Here is a 23,537-nt window from a genome sequence, read left to right on the forward strand (position 1 = left end):
CTGGTTCCTGTTGTTCAAGATAGAGGCTTAGGAGTGGTATGGCTGGGTCATAGGGGAGGTCAATATTTAGCTTTCTGAGGACCCTCCAGATTGCTTTGCAAAGTGGTTGTATAAGTGTACATTCCCACCAGCAGTGTAATAAGGTTTCTTTTCTCCCCATCCCCCCCAGCATTTGTCATTGGCTGACTTTAGGATGTGGGCCATTCTGACTGGGGTAAGGTGGTATCTCAGGGTTGTCTTTATTTGCATTTCCTTCACCACTAGGGATGGTGAACATTTCCTCATGTGTTTCTTTGACATTTCTATCTCTTCTTCTGAGAAGTCTCTCTTTAGTTCCCTTGCCCATTTAGTAATTGGTTTGTTGGGTTTGGGAGGGATTAGTTTCTTGAGTTCCCTGTATATACTGGATATTAACTCCTTGTCTGATATATTGCTGGTAAATATTTTTTCCAAGTTAGTTTGTTGTCTTTCTACCTTGTTTGCTATGACTTTAGCTGTGCAGAAACTTTTTATTTTAAGGTAATCCCATTTGTTGAGACTCTCTCCAATTTCTTGTGATCCTGGGACTCTGTTCAGGAAGTTCCTGCCTGTACCTATAAGTTCAAGTGTCTCTCCTACTCTGTCCTGCAGTAGTTTCAGAGTTTCAGGTCTGATGTTAAGGTCTTTAATCCATTTTGAGTTGATGTTAGTACATGGTGACAGGATAGCATCCACTTTTATTTTTCTGTGTGTGACTGCCCAGGACCAGTAGTTGAAGAGGCTGTGCTTCTTTCCACTGTAGGTCTTTGGCTAGTTTGTCAAATATCAGCTGACTGCAGGCATGTGGTTTTATTTCTGGATCTTCTATTCTATTCCATTGGTCTTCGGGTCTGTTTTAGTGCCAGTACCAGGTTGTCTTTGATATTATGACTCTATAGTAGAGTTGAAGTACAGCATCAAGATCTCTCCCATGTTGTCTTTTTTTCTTTTACCTCTCCTGGTTCTGGGTCTGCTGCCTAGGGTGCAAGAGGGTGGGGCAGCCTCTGGCTCTGTTTACCTAGTGAAGAAAGTCAGTCTTCTGGGGGCTGAGCTTCCTATGTCTGGGAAGAGCAACTTTCTACTGGATGGAGCTGAGCCAGGCAGCTTAGGTTCCTGTGATCTTTTGAATGGCTCCTTTTGTCTTCTTCCAAGGCCTGAGTTTGGAACTAGCTGCTCTAGCCGGGCCTTTTTCAGTATCAAAGATGGAGTTCTTCACCAGTGGTGGGAGAGGGATACTCGGAGGGGGCTACCTCCCACCACTGCTCTGTGAGAAGAAGTAAGGATGTTTTGGGTACTCACACCAATCCCTTAGTTTTTGGGCCGTCAATGGTCTGCCATTCTCTGTAATCAGCAGGATGAAGATTTCTGCTCCTTGTCAGTGCTTTCTGGCGCTGAGTATAATCTGCTTTGGAGCCTTTGTCCTGGGCTCTCTCTGTTGATATGGCAGCCACTGCAGCAGGCACCGCCACTGCTGCAGATACCAGCAAGCCCTCAGAACTGTCCTTAACCAAACTGCCTGGATTTTTCCTCTCTGACCTCTCTCTACTATGATGGCACACTTGGTGTGACTCTCAAGCCTAGGACTTTTCACTGGAACACTAAAACTGCTTGCTATGTGAAAGCTTGTTTAGCCTCCAGCTTCTCTGCTGCCATCTTCCTCCCAACATTGTCAATGCTTTCTTGAGGACCATGATAGGCAGGTACTGTATAATGAGCCATATCTCCAGCCCTTCTTTATACTGAGCATTTTCGTGATAGCATCTTGCTTTTCTATATGCCCATGCTTGGGTTCTAGTTTTTCTATTGATGCTTGTGCCATAGCTGTAATGAAGGCATATGAGTCAATATCCAGCATTACTCCTGTTTATTGCTTCAAGTGTTTCCCTTATTTATCTATGTGTAGTGTCATGCTTGAAGCTCTTAAGTTGAGGACTCTGATGGAATGACAGGAAACCATTTACAGTATTCAACAAGTGGCAATATAGCTTTATGAACAAAATTTGTTACAGAAGCAATCTTGTGTCCACTATATATAATTCACCATATTGTAAACAATCAGTTGACTGTAGCTATGTGGGAATTTTCTGGATCATCTGTTATGTTTACCAGTTCCCAGTTATTCTTGGCACCAGGGTCAATATGGCTTTGTTTCAGTGGTTGTAATATAGTTTGTAATCAGGTCTACCATGTTTCCAGCAGGGTGCTTTTTCCTCATGGTTTTGTTCTTTCATTGTGTGAATTCAAATGAATTTTAAGAGATTTTTTTTTCAAGGACAACATTGGAATTTTGAAGAAAATGAATCTGCGAGTTTCTTTGTTGGGCATTTTAACAATATTCATGCTCATCCATAAAATGGGAGGTGTGTCCTGTTCTCTTCTCTTCTCTGATACTTTCTTCTGCATCCTCTGGTTTTCAAGATTGATAGAGGACTTTGATGCCTTAGGTTGAATTTCCCTTAGACATCTTTTGATACTGTGGCAAATGGATTGTTACAGGAGTATTTTTCTTCATCAGTGAGTTTGTGTTGGTGTAAAGCCTTCTGCTGTCATCTTTATGGTGTTGAAACATGAGATATCATTTGCAGAGAGAGATGTTTGCCTGGATATGGTGTGTATGAATTGACCCTCTGTATACGAGGGCCTCATAACTTTAGTTGACAACTCAGAGGCATAGACTTTTTCTGGTCATTTCACCATTCACATGACATGGCATCAACTCATGGAATCCAGTTGCATCATCTCAAATAAGTTTCATACAAAGAGTTTCTAGACACAGACTTTTGATAAACTCCAACCAACATAATTCCATCTTTGGGACCTCACTATCTGTGGTCTTGGATGAAATCACAGCACCTGGGTGAAGAAAGCAAATCTGAAAACATGTTTTCTAACTCATGTTTTTTTTCCTGAGGCAAGGTTACAAATGCAGAGCCTCTGGGAATAGTTTTACACATTACTTCTGGGGACTCACAAGAGTCTTTGATTAGGGGTGAGCGATAATGTCGATCTCTGTCAATAAAAAGCACATATGCCCATATACAAATATACATAGCTCAAATTGGGCCTCACTTCCTGCCAGGATTTCTGTTTGGTAGATGCTTCAAGGATGTGCCCTTTGGCTTTCACATTTCTCCTTTTCCATCTTCCACTCCCTGTCAGGTCCTTGGGTGGCACTAGCTGCTTTTCTACAATGAAGCACCGAGCACACATGGGTGGAGATTTGATGATCACTGGGTTTTTCCCTCTCTATACTTTGGGAATAGATCACAGTAACAGCCATGCTTCCATGCAAGAAGAGAACAAGATGTAAGTAATTCAATACTTTATTTCCATTACTGTTTATTCTGAGGATGTTCAATGGGTGGGGAAACTCTGTGTGCACGCTTCACGATCTCTGTCTCATCTACACTGAACTCCATCCCTATTGAACCAAGAGAGGCTCAGTTTCATTATTTTGTCTTACATGAACTGTTGAGTGATTTTCTTCCAGCTAGCAGGAGAGGACACTATTTCCTTCCATGTATATTCTCCTTTACAGGTCTGTAAGTTCTTTACTTTTCTGCAGCATGCCTGTATCTCCCCCATTTCAGCTGGTACTGTGGGAAATGAAGTGATGTTACTACAATTAACCCGGGTCGCTGTCATGAGTTCTGTATTAAAAGGCTGCCACTTCATTTCTTTATCCCCTATGCCAGAAATCTAACTTTTCTTTAGTCACACGAATATTTTGTGAATGTTTATAAAATTTCTTATGGGGGCTCATGCATGTAATCCTAACTAGTCATGGGGCTGATATTTGAGTATGGAGGTTTGGGGCCAACCCAGGCAGGAAAATCTATGAAACCTTTTTCTTCAATTAACCAGCCAAATGCTGGAAATGATGATGTGGCTCAAGTGACAGTGTATTAGCCTTGAGCCAATAAGCTAAAGAACAGTGCCCAGGCACTGATTTCTTGCCCTAGAACTGGTGTGCACACGTGCATTTTGCACACACACACACAAACATACACTTTCTGAGTGTACATCAGCAGTTACTGTTCCAAATTAAGCCTTGTGTCATTGTTTCATGTCAGATAGGCTCCACAACCCAGGTGTTACCAGGAAACTCAGTGTTATGAAAGACTCATTGGGGGTAATTTACCTGCCCAAGATGAGTTCTTCTTTATTTGTGCACATGCATATTCTTGAAGTATTGTCTATAATACTGTCTCTCACTAATAAGTGGCTATACTAAAAAAAAAGAAAAGAAAGAAAAATGACTGCACAGAACTTCAAAGAAATTCTAGCAAACTATGTGATTCCTTTTGCAAAAAAAAGTAATTATCTCCTTCACTGGCACAGCTTTTTAAGTGCTAGTAAGAAAATTGTAGCTAGAGGCTGCTGCCCACTATTGAGAGCAAAGATCCCAGGTTAGGAATTACTCTCTTTTGTGCTATAGAAGATCCATGCCTTCATTTTGTATGTCACTGATATATTTATCTTTCTTACTTTCATCTTGGTCCTAGAATATTAGGGCCTGTGAGCTGTTCCTGAACATTTTTGCTGAAGACTAATGCTCTAGCAGATGAGCCTCCTCTACTTCTGGCATTTTTTGTTTGTTACATGTTGATAAGAGACTCACAGCCATCCTTGCCCAGGCTGCCTTGAAAACAGGATCCTCAGGTCTTAGCCTTACGAGTAGTTAGAATAAAGGTGTGAGGCACTACTGTCCAACTTCATTTATTCTTTATATTTGACACTATATAATTATGTTTAGATGATTTTTATTCTTTTAATTTCTCAATATATATTTGAATATTTTTGTGAAGCTGTTAATATAGACACATTGTGTAGTATGTTTTCAGCAGGTGGATGTTACTTTGCTACTCCAAATACAAAGTAAATTCTGGTCTGTGTTAATAAAATTTCATGCATACTATTGACTGCAGATAGAAATAGTTATTGACTAAGTTTTTCTTGTAGATAAATAGAGCATTGCAGTTAGACCTCAATAGGTGACAGATCTGACTCTAGTCTATGCCCACTGATGTTAGCTCATGTTTGCCAATTTTGATACAACATTGTCCTTATGCAAAGTGACTGGTTCATGTTTCAGTTCCACACTGCATGTCACATACTTTGAGTTTATTCACTCACTGTTTTATAACCATTTCTATATCATGTCACAGATCATTTTTCTCTCCCATATCTGTAATTTATTCTACTATTTTTCACTTTTCTAAGTTAGCTGGGATTAAGCCAATGGTAAATGGTTTTCTTTGGGCTCTTACATGTATTTTTATCTCAAAGCTGATACTCTACCACTATACCTCTACTTTTAACTATCATTGGTTGACTGGAGATAAAATGTGCCATGGGCTTTTCTGTGACAGCTTGCTTTGACTCAGGATCCTTAGCTGTCGGCTTGTTGTTTAGCATGGATTGCAGGTCTAAGCCACTCGTTGAGATAAATTGGATTTCTTGAAGATTATCCAAACTTTAATTTTATATATCATTACCAAGACTGTAATTTTTCTCTGGGTTAATGAATAAATAATGGGTGTCCTGAATACTCAAATGATTGAATACCATATTTTCTGTTGTGATTTTCTATTTCTAATTTTTAAGTGTCTGTTGCTTGATTGGATTTTTTCTATTCTAGTATTTAATTTTTAGAATTGTTTTCCAATACATTATTCATCCTCTGTGAGATGTATAGCTAGCAAGACCTGTCCCACCATTTCTTTCATTGTGCTGAAACTTTTCAATTGGATACAAGCACAATTACTTTATTTCCAGTGCTTGGGTTGGAAGTTGTGGCTTTGCCAGTAAGGAAAAGGATTCTACCATTTAATCACACCAGAGCATAATTATTCCTATAGTTTTATGAACTATTGACTTTTATGTTACCTGCGTATTTATATTTCCTCTCATTTTCACGATTATTTGCAAAGTTCAAGTCTCTATTAAGAACTAATCAACGTTGAGATTAAAAAATATATTGTATAGTTGGAGTGTTTCACACATGCATGCCCAACTTCACAATGCTAAGGGTGTCATGTTTGAGCCATATGTTATTTGACATCTTCTCCAAGAATCAGATATCTATTGTTTGCGATTACTTTGACCCATGTGTCTGTTTTTATCAGAATATTTTCTGCTATTATGGCTCTGCAGTATAAGTAAAGAACAGATATAGGGATGTTTTTGTGCTGTTCTTGTGTTAAAATAGCTCTGGCTAATGAAGGATTTCCTTTTTCATAAAATTCAGTTTTGCCTTTTCTATTTCTATGAAGGAAATAATAGGTATTTTGATATAGACTGGACTGAATCTTCTATAGATAGTTTTTCAGTAATACAGCTAGTTTCACCATACTGTTTCTGGCATACAGAATAATGGGAGGTGTGGGTTCATATGGGGAATTTAATGTTTTACACACTTTATACTTAATGATTTTTCCTTCAGTTTTATCACCCTATTGTTTTTGTAGAACCTCCTTTTTGCTTTATTGATTATTGCTATTGTGTTTTTAGTCTCTACTTCTTTTCCTTCTACTTGATTATTTCATTTCTTCTACTAATTTTGTTTGTTTTTCTAATTCCTTGAGCAGCAGCATATGTTCTTTAATACAGCATCTCTGTTCCTGATTTCAGCAAAGGTTGTCAGTTTCATTTCATTGATCTTTTTTTATATGTATAGATTCTGATATTCTGTTTTCGTTTATATTTGTTCCAAAAATCAGTAAACTTCTTGAAATTTTCCTTGAGAAATAAGCCATTTAATCATGCATTAATCATTTAATTATATTCAATAATTTGAATTAAGTGAAATTAAATATTAATTAAATTAAAGGCTTTATTTCTGATTGAAAAATAATTCATTTCATTTCAATGTTATGGGAATATTTTTAATAATTTCCTTGTTAATTTCCAGCCTTACCACAGTTTGATTTGCAGGTGTTCCCAATGTACTTTCCATAATTTTAAAATCTGGTTGTTTTGTGCCCTATCTATCCCATGATCTCTCCTGGAAAATGGTCAATATGTTGATGACATATGGTTTATTCAGACGTTGGGTAAAATGTTCTGTAGGTGTATATGAGGTTCATCTAATTATGGGTGAAATTTAATTCTGATACCTCCGTGTTGACTTGGTCAGGAGGGTCTCTCCAGAAAATCTGCAACTTTTAGTATATTGGGAACTACATCAATGTCTGCTTACATAGGGTTAAGTGTTTTGATCATGTGTTAGTATACATTTACAATTGTTATGTCATTTTGTTGATCATTGATTGCTTCATCATTGCATTACAAAGTTGGCACATGTAATTGCTTTAATTAAGATATATTTGATGTGATGTTATGGATATTTTTGCTTTCTTTTCTCTTTAATTTGCTTGGATTGCCCTATTTCATTCATTTTTCCCCCTGTTGATGTACTTTTATTGCTATTATAGGGATGATGTACAGAAAGTAAGATGAAGAGAACATTTCTTTTCTAACAATGTCACCCCTTCCCTTGCTATATTTCCCTCCCATCTGCACCCACTAGGTCTATAGTTTATTTTCAACATTGTGCCTAGTGAGTAGCACTGCTCCATTGTTCAACATCTGTTCGACCAATTCTGTGACTCTATGCTCACAAAAACAGCAACAAAGAATATAACCCTCTTGTTCCATTTTCCTTGAGTTCTTTTTACCAAATATTATTTTATATTATCAGATGCACACAGGTATTACATTGTTGTGTTCCTCTCTTGAGTATATTCTCCTTTGTTCTCACTGGGGGGGAGATGCCTAGAGACCTGTGTAATTTATCATGTACAAGTGTTGATTTTTGTTGTTTTGTTTTTACCATTTGGTTTGTTTACTTGTAGATTTATTGCTACATTCTAGCTACTATACTCAGAGAAAACATGCAACTTATATTTCTCTGGATCTGCTTACATTCCTTGCTTACCCTCATTGAAGATCACTGATAGTGAATTGGCTTTTTTTGGAATCAAATTATCCTTTGGCCTGAGGGTTTTAGTCATTCAGGCATTTAAACTCTTATTTGAAGAGTTTGCATTCCCAGTCAATATTTATAGATCACTTCTCAACATTGCCATTATGCACCTTATTCTCCTGGTTTATTGAAACTTCTTTTCTCCTTCATCTCCTTTAGAGACTTCGGTGTGAGTTCAATAGTAGTGAGTTTTGACATTTGGATTATGAGTTTTCATTTGTCTTCTACATATTTTGTGGTACTTATGGGGTTTAAAATAGATTACAAGAAGCTATTTTGGAATGATGACAAATATCTGTGATGATGAGGACTAAAAAAAAAAAGAAAACCTATACACACATATAGTAGAGGGCTCTGATCAAATCCATAAGTGAATGTTAAGACATGTTATAATGAAATTTTTCCTTTAACTTTTAATGAAACTTTTCTTTAATATTATACGGTCAGATAAGTTGATGTTAGGCAAAATGAACCACAAGATAAGGATTCAAATGTTTGTTCTTTCGTGCTATTGTTTCTAACATATTTATAAGATATTTCTTTGTTGTTTTGTATGCCCCTCCCCCATGGTATAACCCTTGTTTTCACTGTATTTGATGTCGGTATAATTTGTGGAGGGAAAGGTGGACCCATTGCAACAATGAGATATACAAGACGTTATGTCGAAAAACGTTTATAACTTTGGCGTGGGGTGGAGGGCTGGGGGGGAGCGGGGGAGAGAAATGAGAAGGGGAAACAAAGGAGGAGGCAGCAATGCTTGATAAGAAATGTACTCATTACTTTGCCCATGTAATTGTAACCCCTCTGTAAGATATTTTCACAATAAAAAAATACAAAATAAAAAAAAGATAAGATGGGGTCACAACTTTTCCAAGAAATGTGCTTACTCTCTTACTAATGTAACTGTACTCCCTCTGTACATCACCTTGGCAATAAAATGAATGTAAAAATGATTTTCAGATAAAATATTAAAGCCATACAAATGAAAATGGCAAATTTTCATTTTATTCCTCCCATCATTTGTAAATTAATGATTCAATTTTACATTGTTCTATGGCAATTTCAAGATACGTTAATAATTTTCCCTTGCAGAGCACCAGTGGCTCACTCCTATAATCCTAGCTACTCAGGAGGCTGAGATCTGAAGATTGCAGTTCAAATCCAGCCCAGGCAGGAAATGTCCATAAGACTTTTATCTCCAATAAACCACTCATAAAATTGGAAGTGGCACTGTGGTTCAAGTGGTAGAGTGCTTGTCTTGAGCTGAAGAGCTGAGGGACAGCGCCTAGGCCCAGAGTTCAGGCCCTACGTCTGAAAAAAAATTTCCTCTTCATATAAATTATGTGTAAGATTTATCTACCATATTTACAATATTAGAACATTCTGAGCTCACTTAGAAAGTCACACTCACCAGTAAGTTTCATACACTTTTTAAATTGTATTTTCTTTCTGTAGTAGTACAAAGGATTACCATTCAGAACATTTTATGAATAGAGTGCCTTTTGGACCATGTCCACCCGTTTTAACATTCTCACCCTCACCTCCAACCCCACCACCTACTTTTCTTAATTTTGGATTGTATATTGAATTTTTTGCGATTTAAAAATTTTATATACATTTTATGTAGTTATATATGTAGTTATTTATTTATATATTATCTATAGCTTTATATACTGATATACAAGTTTTTTATATATTATATATCACATATGTATCATATATATGTGATATAGTACATATATATATATATATATATATACCCTATATACTCTTAGCAGTAACTTGAATACTTTTTTAAACATTAGTTTCTTTATGTAGTTGTACAAAGGATTTGCATTTTGCTCATTGCACACATTCATGCTTCTATTCCTCTCCATTTGGTCTCCCATACCCTACAAGTATTCCTAGTACCCATTTTGTTGGCCTTTGCTTTAGCTTGTTAAGGAATTATATTATTTGTGCTCCCCATAGATTCTATTATATTTCAGTTAATTCATTTATAATTACTTGGGTGCAATCCAGTTTGCTTACTTGTAGAGTTATAGGACACATACTAATTCCCATGAAGGAGGGAAATCATGCAACCTGTGCTTCTCTGGGTCTGGCTTATTTCACTGAACATAATCTTCTCCTAGTCATTCCGTGTCTTTATGAATGGTTCAATGGCATTCTTTCTAGTGGATGGGAAGCATTTCACTGTGTACTTATATAGAGGCATCTGGGATGATTCCATATTTTGGGCTATAGTAAATAAAGCTGCAATAAACATGGCTGTGGTGGTAGATTTATTCAATCCTTGTTCATACTCTATTGGATATATGTTCAGAAATGGAGTTGTTTTGTCATAAGTTAGTTCTATGTTTGGTGTTTTAAGGACTCTCTGCTTTCCAGACAGGGTGAACAAATTTTGAGTCCCACAACCAATATAATAGAGTTCCCTTTTGGACAGTTCCTTGCCAGCATTTCTTTTTGTTTCCTTGATAATGGCCATTCTAAATGGGGTGAGGCACACTCCCAATTTGGTCTTGATTTGTGTTTCTTTTATGACAAGATACATTGACTATTTTTTTATGTGCCTATTGGTCATTTTTATCTCTTGTTCTGAGATGTTTCTCTCAAGTCATTAGCTCACTTAGTAGTTGGGATGTTGAATTTTAGAGGAATCAGCATTTTGAGCCCTTCGTATATTTGGATATGGGCCTTTCTCTGATTGATACTGGGTAAAAATCCCCTGTTCTGTGCTTTTTCTATTTAGCTTGTTACCTATGTGGTTTGCAGTGCGGAAAAAAAATTAAGTTTTGTGTAGTCTCATTTATCATTTATTTTTTATTTTTTAGGATTCAGGAATTTTATTTAGGAAGTTTTTAATGTGTTCCAAGGAGCCCTCACCTTCCCTTACCCCTCCCTGTAAATGTTTCATGTTTTCTGGCTTTACATTGAGGTCTTGGATTCAGTTTAATTTGATGTTGGTGCAAGGTGACGTATAGATATCTAGTTTAAATTTTCTGCAAATGGATGTCCAGTTTTGCCAGCACCATTCTTTCTGCCTATATTTTTGAGCCCTTTAGCAAATATTAGATGGATATTTGTTTATTTGTTTATTACATAGTCTTCTGTTACATTCATTCTCTGGCTTCACTTTCTGCTAATACCATGCTGATTTCATTACTATGCCTCTAAAAAAGAGCTTCAAGTTCAGTATTGCCATTCATCCAATATTGTTCTGACCACTGAGGATTACTTTGCTTTTCACCTTTTTTTCTAATTCTTTATGAGTTGGGATTTTTTGGATATTGTGTTGAATTTGTAAATTACTTTGGGCAGTTTTTCCATTTTCACAATACTACTACTTCCAGTCCAGGAGCACAGAATATTTTTCTGTCTTTTTAAATCCTACTTGCTTTCATTTTTCTAATTGCTAAAGTTTTCAATCTAGTGGTTTTTCACCTATTGGTTCATTTCCAGGTATTTTATTATTTTTGAGGCAGTTGCTATTATAAGTTCAGCCTTGATCTTCTGGCAATGGCATAAGTAAAGGTAATTAATTTTTGTGAGTTGATTTCATACCTGGCTATTTTGTTAAAGTTCAGGTCAAGTTTAGTAGCTACAGAAGAGGAGATTTGGACTCCTTAAGTACAAGGTCATTTCATCTGTAAAAAGGTATGTTTTTACTTTACCTTCCCTATATGGTTCACCTAAATGCTTTTCCCCTGCATATTGCTCTAGCTAGGAATTCCAATCGTATGTTGAAGAAGAATGTAGAGAGTGGAAATTCTTGTTTTATTCCTGAATTTAGGGGAAATATCTTTAGTTGTTTACCATTAAGCATAAAACTGGCTGTGTATTGTTCATATACAGTCTTTCTTACATTGAGGAATGTTCCAAAGATTCCTAGCTTAAGGGTATCAATATCTTCAAAGGTTTTTTTCTGCTTCAATTGAGTTATTCATGTGGATTTTGCCCTTGATTCTGCTGATGTCCTATAATATGTTAATTGACTTAGATATGTTAAACCATATTTGCATCCCTGGTATGAATCCCTTTGATTATAATGAATGATTTTCTGGATCTGTTGTTGGTTTCTATTTGTCACTATTGTGGAGAGTTATTGCATCAATGTTCATTGAGGAGAAAGGTATTGAGTTGTCTTTTCTCAATGTGGCCATCTCTTGTTTGAGATGAGTGTAATTCTAGCTTCACAGAATTAGTAGTGTTCCATCCCTTTCTATTTATTTGAAGACTTTGAGTAGTACTGGTGAAAATTCTCCTTTAAAAGTCTTTTAGAATTTGGTTGTAAACCTATCAAGTGCTGGGTATTTCTGGAGAGTAAGATCTATTATTTCCAATGCAATTCCATTGCTTGTGAAGGGTCTGTTTATTTTACTTATGGGTATTTGATTTATTTATCATAGATTATTATGGTAGAGTTGATATTCAGAGGGGTTACAGGTACATGAATAAGGAGTACAATTCTTTTTGAATCGTGTCTGCTCTTTTATCACTCTCTCCCTGTCTTTCCTGCCCATCCCCACCCACAAAATATCCTGTTCATTTTCTACATAGTGTCTAATGAATATCACTGTTTTAATGCTTCACTGTGTCCCTCTATTTCTCTCATTACCCTCCCCTTCTCAAATCGGATGAACTTATATAGAAAAAAATGAGTACTGAAGTCAGAAAGTTTGACCACCGGGAATAAAGCAGAGCAGAAACAAACAAAAGACACATGTAATGTTTCCTGAGGTGTTGAGCACAGTTATTTCTTCATCTATCTATTGACCATTTTGTTTTCCTCTGAGAAGTCATTCTTAAGGTATTTGGGTCTTTCTTTGATTGGGTTGTTGAGATGGGGAGTTTTGTTTTATGGTGTAATTTTTTGAGCTCTAGGTATATGCTAGATAGGACCATTTTGTCTGATATATAGCTAGTCAAGATTTTTCTCCCATTCTGTGGACTATTCATTTATCTTCCTAGCTATGTCCCTTGCTATGCAGAAACTCTTGAGTTTAATACGGCCCCATTTATCCATTCTTTCTTTTAATTGTTGTGATTCTGGATCTTTGTTTAGAATGTTTAACCCTTAGCTGTTTCTCTAGGCCTTCTTGTAATATTTTCACAGTGTCCTGCCTTACATTGAAGTCTTTGATCCATTTAGAGTTGATTTTGGTGCAATGAGATATATGGGCATATAGCTTCTGTTTTCTGCATGTAGATTTGCTAGCACTCTTTGTGTAAGAGGCTATCTTTCTTGGAAGCTGTGTTTTGGCTCTATTATCAAATATTGGTGGCTATACGATTGTGTGTTTCTATGTCTTCTGTTTGATTGGGCTTCAGGCCTATGTTTGTGCCAGTACCAAGTTTTTTTTTTTATTACTGTCTTTGTAATAAAGCTTCAATTTTGGAAGTGATCTTCCTCCTTCACTGTTCTTCCTGCTAAGGATATTATTTTTGTCACTTTAGATCTTTAATTATTCCATATGAATTTTTGATTGATTTGTCTATTTCTTTGAAGAAAGTTGCTGGAATTTTGATGGATATTTCATTTGTATATTGCTCTGGGTAGAATTGGTATTTTCATGATGTTAATTCTTCCAAACCAGGAACATGGTATGTTTTCCCATTTCCTTGTCAGTTTCAATGTCTTTTTAAGAGCTTTCAAAGTTTTCACAATATAAATCCTTCCCATCTTTGATTAAGTTAACTCATAAGTATTTTTTTCTTTTTTTAATTGCAAAGATATTGTACAGAGGGGGAAACTAAACTTTTCTGAAATCTAGGGATAGTGAAGAGTTCTTTTTTTTTAATTGTGAAAATACCGTACAGAGGAGTTACAATTACATGAGTAAGGTAATGAATACATTTCTTATAAAGCATTGTTGCCTCCTCCTTTGTTTCCCCTTACCATCCTTTCCCATCTCCCCTCCCTCCCTACTCCCCCCCCCCCACACCAAAGTTGTAAAGTTCATTTTTTGACATAAGGTCTTGTACATCACATTGTTGCAATGGGCCCACCTGTATCCCTATTTAAACAATTTGTTTTTTCCCTTCCCCTCCACAAATTATACCAACATCAAATACAGTGAGAACAGGGATTGTACTGTGGGGGAGGGACATACAAAGCAACAAAGAAATCATCTTATAATTATGTTAGAAACAATAGCAAGAAAGAAAAAAAAACATTTGAGTCCTTATCTTGGGGTTCGTTTTAACTAACATAAACCTATCTGACTGTTTCTGCTTGTCTCAGACATATACTACTTGAAATCAAGAAAGCAACTCCATTTGTCATAGTCTTACAAAAATACTTAAGAGAAAGAAACGTAAGTCCCATGGTTTCCCTCTCTTAAGTATTTTTGTAAGATTATGACAAATGGCGTTGCTTTCTTGATTACAGTATCACTCTTCTCACTGTTGGCACACAGGAAGGCTACTGATTTTTGTGGTTTGATTTCATACCTTGTTCCTTTGTCAAACTTTTTAATCAATTTAAGTAGCTTGGGTTGAAGAATCTATAGGATTCTTTCAATATAGGATCATATTGTCCACCAAGAGAAATACCTTTACTACTTCTTTCCCTATTTGGATCCTATTTATGTGTTTCTCCTCTTTGTGTTGTGTGATAGCAGCATCAGCCTCTCCATGAGGTTCCTAAGCTGATTTAGATGTCTGCCCTGTTTTCCCTCTTTGTGTGTCTAGGTTTAGTGCTTTGTGGCATGATTTCTTCAGTATGACACAATTCTCTGTTTAAAGTTTGGTTAGTGGCACTTTAGGTAGGTCTTTCTTGCTCTCCCTGAGCTGCCTGAGGAGACTAGGGGCAGAGGCTGCAGCCACTCAGCAGTGGTCTGCATGCTGCCTTACTGTCTTCTGCTCCTGTGTTTTTGCTGAGAGATATCTTCTGTATTTGAATGAGTCCTTATCTGTTTAAAGTTTGATTGGTGTGGATGTCTTGAGGTTAAGTGGATGCAGAGAATCTAAATAGCTGTTTTGTCATGGCTAGACACATCTAAGGAGTTTACATATGATTGTCTCACCATCTTCCTGGAAGTATGAGTTCTGTCTTTGAGGTGCATCATTATCATATTGACTTGAGATTTTTTCTAATTGGTTGGTGCAAGCACTTACAGACATGGACTGTCCTCTGAGAACTGCCTTTGTTGTGGGTCAATGGAGTTGATACTTTATGTGTTTTTTCACATTGAATTCGAGAAATGATTAAGTATTATCTCTCTCTTTAAAGATTTCCTGAACAATCATCAATGAGTGGCTCAGTTTCCATGAGTTTGAATATTTTCTGTGATTCATTTGCTGTTGTACACAACTTTTATTGTGTTCATAGGAAACAGGATATACATTCTTGTATATTTTTCTTGTTCATTAATGTATCTGTTTTGTGGTCTGAAAAACTTTAGTATTTCATGTAGGCAGTGTTTAGTGGAGACATATTCTCTTAACTGTGCTTCTCTGGGAACATCTGAATCCTTCCTTCATTTCTACAGTATAGTTTGTTAGGTGCAATACTCTCGGTGGATAATTTAGACTTGTTATCTTCAGTACTGTAAAGATCTCTTGCCATGTTCTGTTGACTTATATGGACTCTACTGAGGAGTCAGCTGCTAAAGAAATGGCTGCACACCTATGCCATAGAGGTCCCATTTCTGTTCTACTTTAAAGAATCATCCCTGTATATGTGTTCTACTTGTTTGTGCTTCATGCTAAGACAGCTTGCTATAGATGTCATGGTTAAAAATTTGATTATCCTTTCATCTTTAGGATTGTTACTTTGTATGCACGTCTATGTTTGCTTTTAAAAAATAATCTCATCAAGTTTCAACAAACCTTTTCACACATCTTCATTACTTCATTTTATTTCTCCATATGTGTATGTTCAAACTCACTATTTTCTTCTATTTAGAACAATTTATGATATGACAGGCTTTCATTGTGATCACTTCACATATACATACGGTATATATGAAACAAGATGATAGTTTCATTAGTATTTCCATTGCTCCTTCATTGTTTCCTTTTAAACAATACCAGTAGTTTCTTTAGAATATGCCCACTCATGAGGTTGCATGTAAACACACACAAACACACACAGATATTCACACATACCTTGGCACACACAGACAGGACACAGAGAAAGAAAGAAGGAAAAGTACTTTGATTTTCCTTTTTTCTTTTTTGCTCTAGTGATTACTTTTCAGTATCTCAGTCTATTTTAGGAAGAGAGTAGTGATCAATACATTTTACAATGGAGGCCTTGAAACTGGGATTACTATGCAAAGCTTACCTTCAATTTTCTTCTCAACCATCATGTCATGATTTCCTGTCTCCAAAATGAGTTCCTTGAAATTGGATGCATCCCTTGAGTTCCTTGAAATTGGATGCATCCCTTTGGTTTTGTTAGATAAATAAAATTAAAATCCCTATCCACAATAGTTCAGCTCTTTTTCTGGTTGTTATGAATAAGAGCTATTCAATATGTTGGTTTGTGAGCAGAGCTAGCTATAGAATCATTCATAAATAACACTCTGCTTCTGAATATTGAAGTTAAATTAAACATTCCTTAGTTAGCCTAACATGCCTATAAACACAGAAGAATTATTTTCAACACAGGTATGGCTAGTTGCCTTAATGTAAAGGCAACACAACAAACATTTGCTGTCTCATAAAAACTGAATCCAAGACAACAGCCTTTTGTTGTGGTGCATGTGGTAAAGGGGGAAACAAGCTCTCCCTCACCTTAAGTAAGTATCTGAATCTCATTCATGACCAATGCCCTTCATGTCCTTAAGTAGATCTTTATACAAGCATACTACACTACATTCATCTCCCATTCTTATTGAGGTAATATTTTAACATATTCTTTGAAAACGAAGCAAGCATTTAATGTATCAAAGTCTTAAGTTTTGAAGTACTCCTACTCAATTTCTTTCCTAATTATTTAGGTTTATCTTCAAGAACTACCAGTGTGTTTTGGCCTTGGCTTTTGCTATTGAGGAGATCAACAAAAATCCTGATCTTTTACATAACTTGACTCTGGGATATGATATCTATGATGTCGAATTCAGAACTTGGACAATGTTTAAGAATCTCTTCATTTGTCTCTTTGGGAAGTATAAGTTTCCAAACTACTCCTGTATGAGAGACAGCAGATCTATAGCAGTACTGACAGGACCATCAGGCATAACATCTGACCAGATTGGGACATTGCTAGGACTCTACAGATTTCCACAGGTGAGGGTACCATGTGTGGAAGGATACAATAATGTCTTATTTGGTGGCATTTCAGGTGATAGAAGAGAATGATAGGGAGATACTGTATTTTTGAACCCATCAAGTTTTGTGGTATCAAAGAGTATTTACTCAAAGAGAGTTGGAAATACATATTTTCACACTTTGGAAAAAGATAGATTTGAGCAGACAAATGGATAATTTATTGTTTCAAGTCTTGGCGATAATTTACTTTAATAAATCAGGAAATTTAAAATGACATACCAGTGTGAAGATATTGAGGATACTTATGGCTCACACCTATTTTCCTAGCTAATCAGGAAATTCATATCTTCAAAGATACCCACAAAGGGAACAACGTGAATGTGTCACTCCATTGGTACAACACAAGTCTTCAGGGAAATTGCCAAGGAAGTTCAAGAGCCCATGTGTTTGTGCCCCTGTACTGGTATTCATGAACACACACACACACACACACACACACACACACACACACACACACACGAAAGGTATTATGCTGAATGAGGTAAATCAGGCTCAGAACAAGAAAGGGTAAATGTGTCCTCTTAAATGTGAAAGTAAAATCTAAAATATGAACATGTAACATGAAATAACTATAGAACACCATATAGACACATATATAGATAAATAGATTGATAGATTGATAGATGCATCAATAGATATATGATTAATCTGACTAAAGTATGGTATAAAGATTGGTGGAACTCTATGATGTAACTTTTATGATCTACTGACAGTATAAAAATGAATACCAGAAAGGTGAAGCATGTCTTGTCTGAGTGGGGTAGGCATTAAAGGAAAAATGCAAAGGAATATGGAATGGATGGGTGATGAAAAACAACATGATATACAATGGGCATATATGAAAATGGAATTAGGAGTGGGTTAGGTTGGGATGAGTTGATGGAAATAGTGACAAGTATCAAGAGACAATTACAAGCCAATTGATATGTTGTGCAACATTTCAAAAACAATTAAATTATTTTTTCCAAAAATAAAACAAAACCTTCCTTCTACCTACTTCAACTGGTTCTTAACAGAATTCAAGACTGAGATTGTGATGCATGACAATCTTCTCATTCATGGAGTGTCCAATTTTCTTTCTCTGTAGTTTACCTTTGGGCCTTTTGATCATGCCCTGAGTGACCATAACAAGTTTCCTGCTCTCTATCAGATGGCCCCAAAGGATACGTCAATAGCCACTGCCATGGTCTCCATACTGCTTCACTTCAGCTGGAGCTGGGTGGGACTGTTGACCTCACAAGTTGAGAATGGTGCATGGGTTCTTGCTGAATTGAAAGATGAGATGTCCAAAAACAGAGTTTGTGTAGCCTATGAGCTAGTGATTTTAAGCCAAGACGTGTCATATATATTCAAATTCATGGCAGTTCATAACGAGGTAAATCTATCTTCAGCAAGTGTCCTCATCATATATGGTGATAATGATTCACTGATATTTTTAATGGTATTTATTGAGCAAATTTTTATGCATGGCAAAGTTTGTATCATGAACTCTCAATGGGATTTCACCATGAAGAGGAAATATTTCATGATAGGTTCATTGCATGTACCTCTGATTTTTGTACATCGTCATGTAGAAGTTTCTGGATTCATAGATTTTGTCAAGGCAGTTAAGCCTTCCAAATACCCAGAAGACATTTTTCTTGCCAAGCTGTGGTTTCTGTCATTTAATTGCTCATATTCTGAGTGTGACTGCGTGGCATGGGACAACTGTGCTCAGGATGCCTCTTTAGATTTGTTGCCTGGGCATATTTTTGACATGACAATGTCTGGAGACAGTTACAATGTATACAACACTGTGTATGCTGTAGCCCAGGCTCTCCATGAGATGCTTCTTCATCAAACAGAAGTTCAAACAATGGGAAATAGAAAGGAAACAGTGACTTCACCTGCAAAGGTAATTTCTTCTTGGTTGGAGCACACACACTATGAGCAAAGGCATTTTCAAGAGGGGTTGCTTGCAGTATGAAATTAAATATTTCTGTATACATGCATGTTTGTTTCTGTATATGTATATATATGTTGTGTGTTTATATATACAAATATATATGTTTGTATTTATATGTCATACATAAATTGATTGCTGGAATTAATGAATATTTCAGTATTTGAAGCAATTTTCTCAACTCTTATGTTTTTCCTTTCTATTTTCAGAAACTATAAGCACAATATTGAACAAATTTAGATTCAGATTTAAAATATGAAATATTTCAGGTGCTTTAAAAAACCCTATATGATTTTTTTTATGTTTCAATGTCTTTGAGGTACTCTAGACATGTGGCAATATGCTGTTAAGAAAACAACAGGCCATTAACAAGGACAAAATATATTCCATATTGGTATAAAATAATTTTGGCCAGAGCAGGGACTTGAACACACTGCGTGGGCTATATCCCCAGGGCTCTTTGTGCTCAAGGCTAGTGGTCAACGACGTGAGCACAGCATTTCTTCTGGCTTTTTCTAAATTGTATTGGGTCTCACTAACTTTTCTGCCCAGGCTGGCTACTGAGCATGAACCTCTCATCTGAGCTGCCTGAGTAGCTAGGATTACATCTGTAAGCTGCCAGCAACTGGCTCATGAGTTGCTTTACTAACAACCTCAACATGTTCATAGCTAGTGTTTTGAAAACTGCACACTGAGCTGTTCCCTACGAGTTTCTGTAGTCATAGCAAAGGATGACCTACTGAACAAAATTATCAATATTTTCCTAAGTGACAAAGTTTCATTCAACTTTTGGAATTAAACATTTAGGAACCTCAAGCTAGAGACATTCACAAAATTGTGATGCGGCAAGATGGAGTAAAATTATTTCTCTGGAAAAAAAAAGTTCTTCTACTCTTTTTCTGAGTGATCAGGAAAGATTATTTTTCAGAGTAATTATTTTATTCCTCCATAGATTTTCTCTTGAGATACTTGATTATGTGTCTCTACATTTTTTGTATTCAGAATCAAAGATTAAAGGCAATAAGGAGTGTTTCTTACTTCAGGTTTTCTGTGCTATCTCTGGGATTCACTTCACCATAAGATGATGTCTCTTTTTTAGCTGCATAATTTTCTGAAGAACATCCCATTTTTCAATCCTACTAGAGATCAAATAATTTGGGAGATGAAAAGGAATTTGGAACCAGAGTATGACATTCTGAACATTTGGAATTTTCCAGAAGGTCTGGAACTTGCAGTGAGAATAGGGAAGTTTTCTCCATATGCTCCACATGCCAATCAACTATCTTTATATGAAGATATGGTAGAGTGGGCCATTGGAACTACAGAGGTGGGTTGGATCTAATCCTAATAATTTTAACCACACGAAAATCAGCAAGAGTCACCCTTTACATTTATACCTGGCTGAGTGCCAGCAAACTTCTCCTATAATCCTAGCAACTAATAGAACTGAAATGGGAAATATAGTTTTGCATCCGCTCACACAGGAAAGACTGTGTTATTCTTATCTCCAATTAACCACCCAAATTCTTGAAGTAGACCTGTGACTCAAGTAGTGGAATACTATCCTTGAGCAAAAACTCAAGTCCAGTGCCCAGGACTTGTGTTCAACCCCAGGAACAGAAACAAAAGAGTTAAGTGGGTTTCTACATGTTGATTTTGAATATTGTCATAAGATGTAAATTACATTTATATCAGTAGGTATCTACACTGTGATCAAGTACCTGAGGAATTAATTTATGTGGTTGAAAGGTTTCTTTTGCTCCCTCTGTGGAGGTTTATTTAATGGTTAATTGAGCTGCTATTTAACTATCTTTGGTTAGAGGAATCATTGAAGGCATCTGTGACAAGAGGGTTATGTCATGGTCACTATAAAACAAAAAGAAAGATAAGATGACCCTGGGGTTCATATAACCCCCTAAAGTAGAGGTTTCCTCTTTGTTCTTCCACATGTCACAGTTGAGTAGGAAACAGCATATAATGACATGAAGTCAAGGAAATACCATAGGGCTGTACAATAGAAATTACTTTCTCACCACTACTTAGAGGCTTTGAAAGATCCCATACCTTTCAGTAATTCAACAAGATAGAAATCAAGGGTGTAGCACATAGCCTTTGAGAATCATGGAATATGCAACCAATAACAGATTTCAATAAATTGACTGCACTTACCTGCATTCTTTAAAACAATGGATTTTTGCAGTGTTTGATATGTGTCTGAACAGTCACTGGCACAACCCTGTCTTTCCTCAGACTCCTCACTCTGTCTGCAGTGAGAGTTGTGGTCCTGGATTCAGGAAATCCCTTCAGGAGGGAAAGGCTGCCTGTTGCTTTGATTGTACACCTTGCCCAGAAAATGAGATTGCTAATGGGACAGGTGAGTCAATGACTTATGAAGAAATCCTTTACCTCTCCCTAGTTTTCCTCAATCCAAACAAGTTAAAGCAAAAATTATGCATTAAATTCTTGCAAGAGTTGGTTTTGCTAATTGTAATATGATAGATCATGACTTTGAATTATATTTTTAGTAATATATCAGGCACAGTTATCTCCAGGGATCCTTCTTATCACTAATCATTATGACAAGTCTAAACTCTAATAGGAAACTCCAATAGGAGAAACATGAGGGAAGGGGTAACAAGTTTGAAAAAAAATGTACTTATTATCTTACTTATGTAATTATAAACCCTCTGTACATAACCTTGACAATAAAAAGTCTAAATAAAGAAGAAGATTAAAATGGGAGGAGGTTATGGCTTGGGAAAAATACAAAAAAAAACTTTTAAGATAGTAAATGCTGACATTTGAGGCTTTCACCTAAGTGAAAAATTCTTAATTCATTGATGAAAAGCGGTTCATAAAATGATGTAATGGTAGTGTTCATGTCTCAACAGATATGGAGCAATGTGTGAAGTGTCAAGTTCATCAGTATGCCAACATACAGAGAACTCAGTGCCACATGAGAACTGCAAGTTTCCTGGGCTTTGAAGATCCCTTGGGTATGGCTCTGGCCTGTACGGCTCTTTGCTTCTCCTTGCTAACTGTTGCTGTTCTTGGGATGTTTTTGAAACACCAAGACACTGCCATTGTCAAGGCTAATAACCGCGTTCTCAGCTACATCTTGCTCATCTCCCTCATCTTCTGTTTCCTCTGTTCCTTGCTCTTTCTTGGCCATCCAAACACATTTACCTGTATTTTACAACAGATCACATTTGGGGTTGTGTTCACTGTGGCAATTTCCACAGTGCTGGTCAAAACGGTGATTGTGGTCCTGGCCTTCAAGGCCACTTCTCCAGGGAGAAAGATGAGGTGGCTACTGGTATCAGGGGCTCCTAACTTCATCATCCCCATCTGCACCCTCATCCAGGTGACCTTCTGTGGCCTCTGGCTGGGAACCTCTCCTCCCTTTGTGGACACAGATACATACTCTGAGCATGGCCACATTATCATCCTGTGCAACAAAGGCTCCCTCACTGCTTTCTATTGTGTCCTGGGATACCTTTGCTCCCTGGCCCTTGCCAGCTTCACTGTGGCTTTTCTGGCCAGGAACCTGCCTGACACCTTCAATGAGGCCAAGTTCCTGACCTTCAGCATGCTGGTGTTCTGCAGTGTGTGGCTCACCTTCCTGCCTGTCTACCACAGTGCCAAAGGGAAGGTCATGGTGGCTGTGGAAGTCTTCTCCATCTTGGCCTCCAGTGCGGGTCTTCTGGGATGCATTTTTGTCCCAAAGTGTTACAACATCTTGTTAATACCAAATAGAAATTCTCTGCATGTCTTCAGAGATAAAAGGCAGTAGGATAAATAAGCATTCTTAAGTTTAAGCACATAGGTTTGATTAGTATACAGAAGATCTGATCTAAATCTACAGTAATTATCTCTTCCTGTCATAGTTTATATTAAGGAATTTATATGTCAAAGAGTAAGGATCTAGTGTACCTTTTCCTAGTAGTGGTATTAACAAGTTATTGTGACCACAATTTGAACTGGAGTTTTGATTCTATATTTTTTGTTCCTACTTTTAAATATGCACTTAATTCTATTATCCCCTCTTCTTCATGTCTTTTCACTCTTATGCTTCTCAATAACTCTTCTAAATGTTTCATTATGTTGACTTCCTGTCCACACACCACTATGTTGCAAAGTCCTCAAATCCATTTAATTAATATTTTCCTCTTCACAAATTTACATCTTTTAATGTTGTCCTTAGAGAGTATTTTGTTCAATACTTGCATATTTCTACTCACACATTCACATCTTCAAATTATCCTCTCTTTTGCGGGACCTTTCTCAAAGTCCCAGTCTCTCCTTTTC

The 23,537-nt window shown here is 36.6% G+C and overlaps 1 protein-coding gene across 1 annotated transcript; it reads left to right on the forward strand.

Annotated features, from left to right (window-relative positions):
- Positions 1-1,220: 1,220 nt before the first annotated feature.
- LOC122119939 (vomeronasal type-2 receptor 116-like) lies at positions 1,221-23,022 on the forward strand. Its single transcript, XM_042693989.1, has 7 exons — positions 1,221-1,294; positions 3,178-3,324; positions 16,957-17,245; positions 18,375-19,181; positions 20,329-20,556; positions 21,480-21,603; positions 22,121-23,022. The coding sequence occupies exons 1-7, from the start codon at positions 1,221-1,223 to the stop codon at positions 23,020-23,022; spliced, it is 2,571 nt and encodes an 856-aa protein (XP_042549923.1).
- The last annotated feature ends 515 nt before the right edge of the window (positions 23,023-23,537 follow it).

The sequence above is a fragment of the Dipodomys spectabilis genome, unplaced genomic scaffold (genome assembly GCF_019054845.1).
Source record: "Dipodomys spectabilis isolate Male_0828 unplaced genomic scaffold, ASM1905484v1 ptg000173l, whole genome shotgun sequence".
Classification (NCBI taxonomy): domain Eukaryota; kingdom Metazoa; phylum Chordata; class Mammalia; order Rodentia; family Heteromyidae; genus Dipodomys; species Dipodomys spectabilis.

Bases quoted from the DNA above. Each gene is read 5' to 3' on its own strand.
- LOC122119939 (XM_042693989.1), top strand. From the start codon at position 1,221: ATGGAGTTCTTCACCAGTGGTGGGAGAGGGATACTCGGAGGGGGCTAC. The intron at 1,295-3,177 runs GTAAGGATGTTT...ACTCCCTGTCAG, and splicing joins CCACTGCTCTGTGAGAAGAA to GTCCTTGGGTGGCACTAGCT. The intron at 21,604-22,120 runs GTGAGTCAATGA...ATGTCTCAACAG, and splicing joins TGAGATTGCTAATGGGACAG to ATATGGAGCAATGTGTGAAG.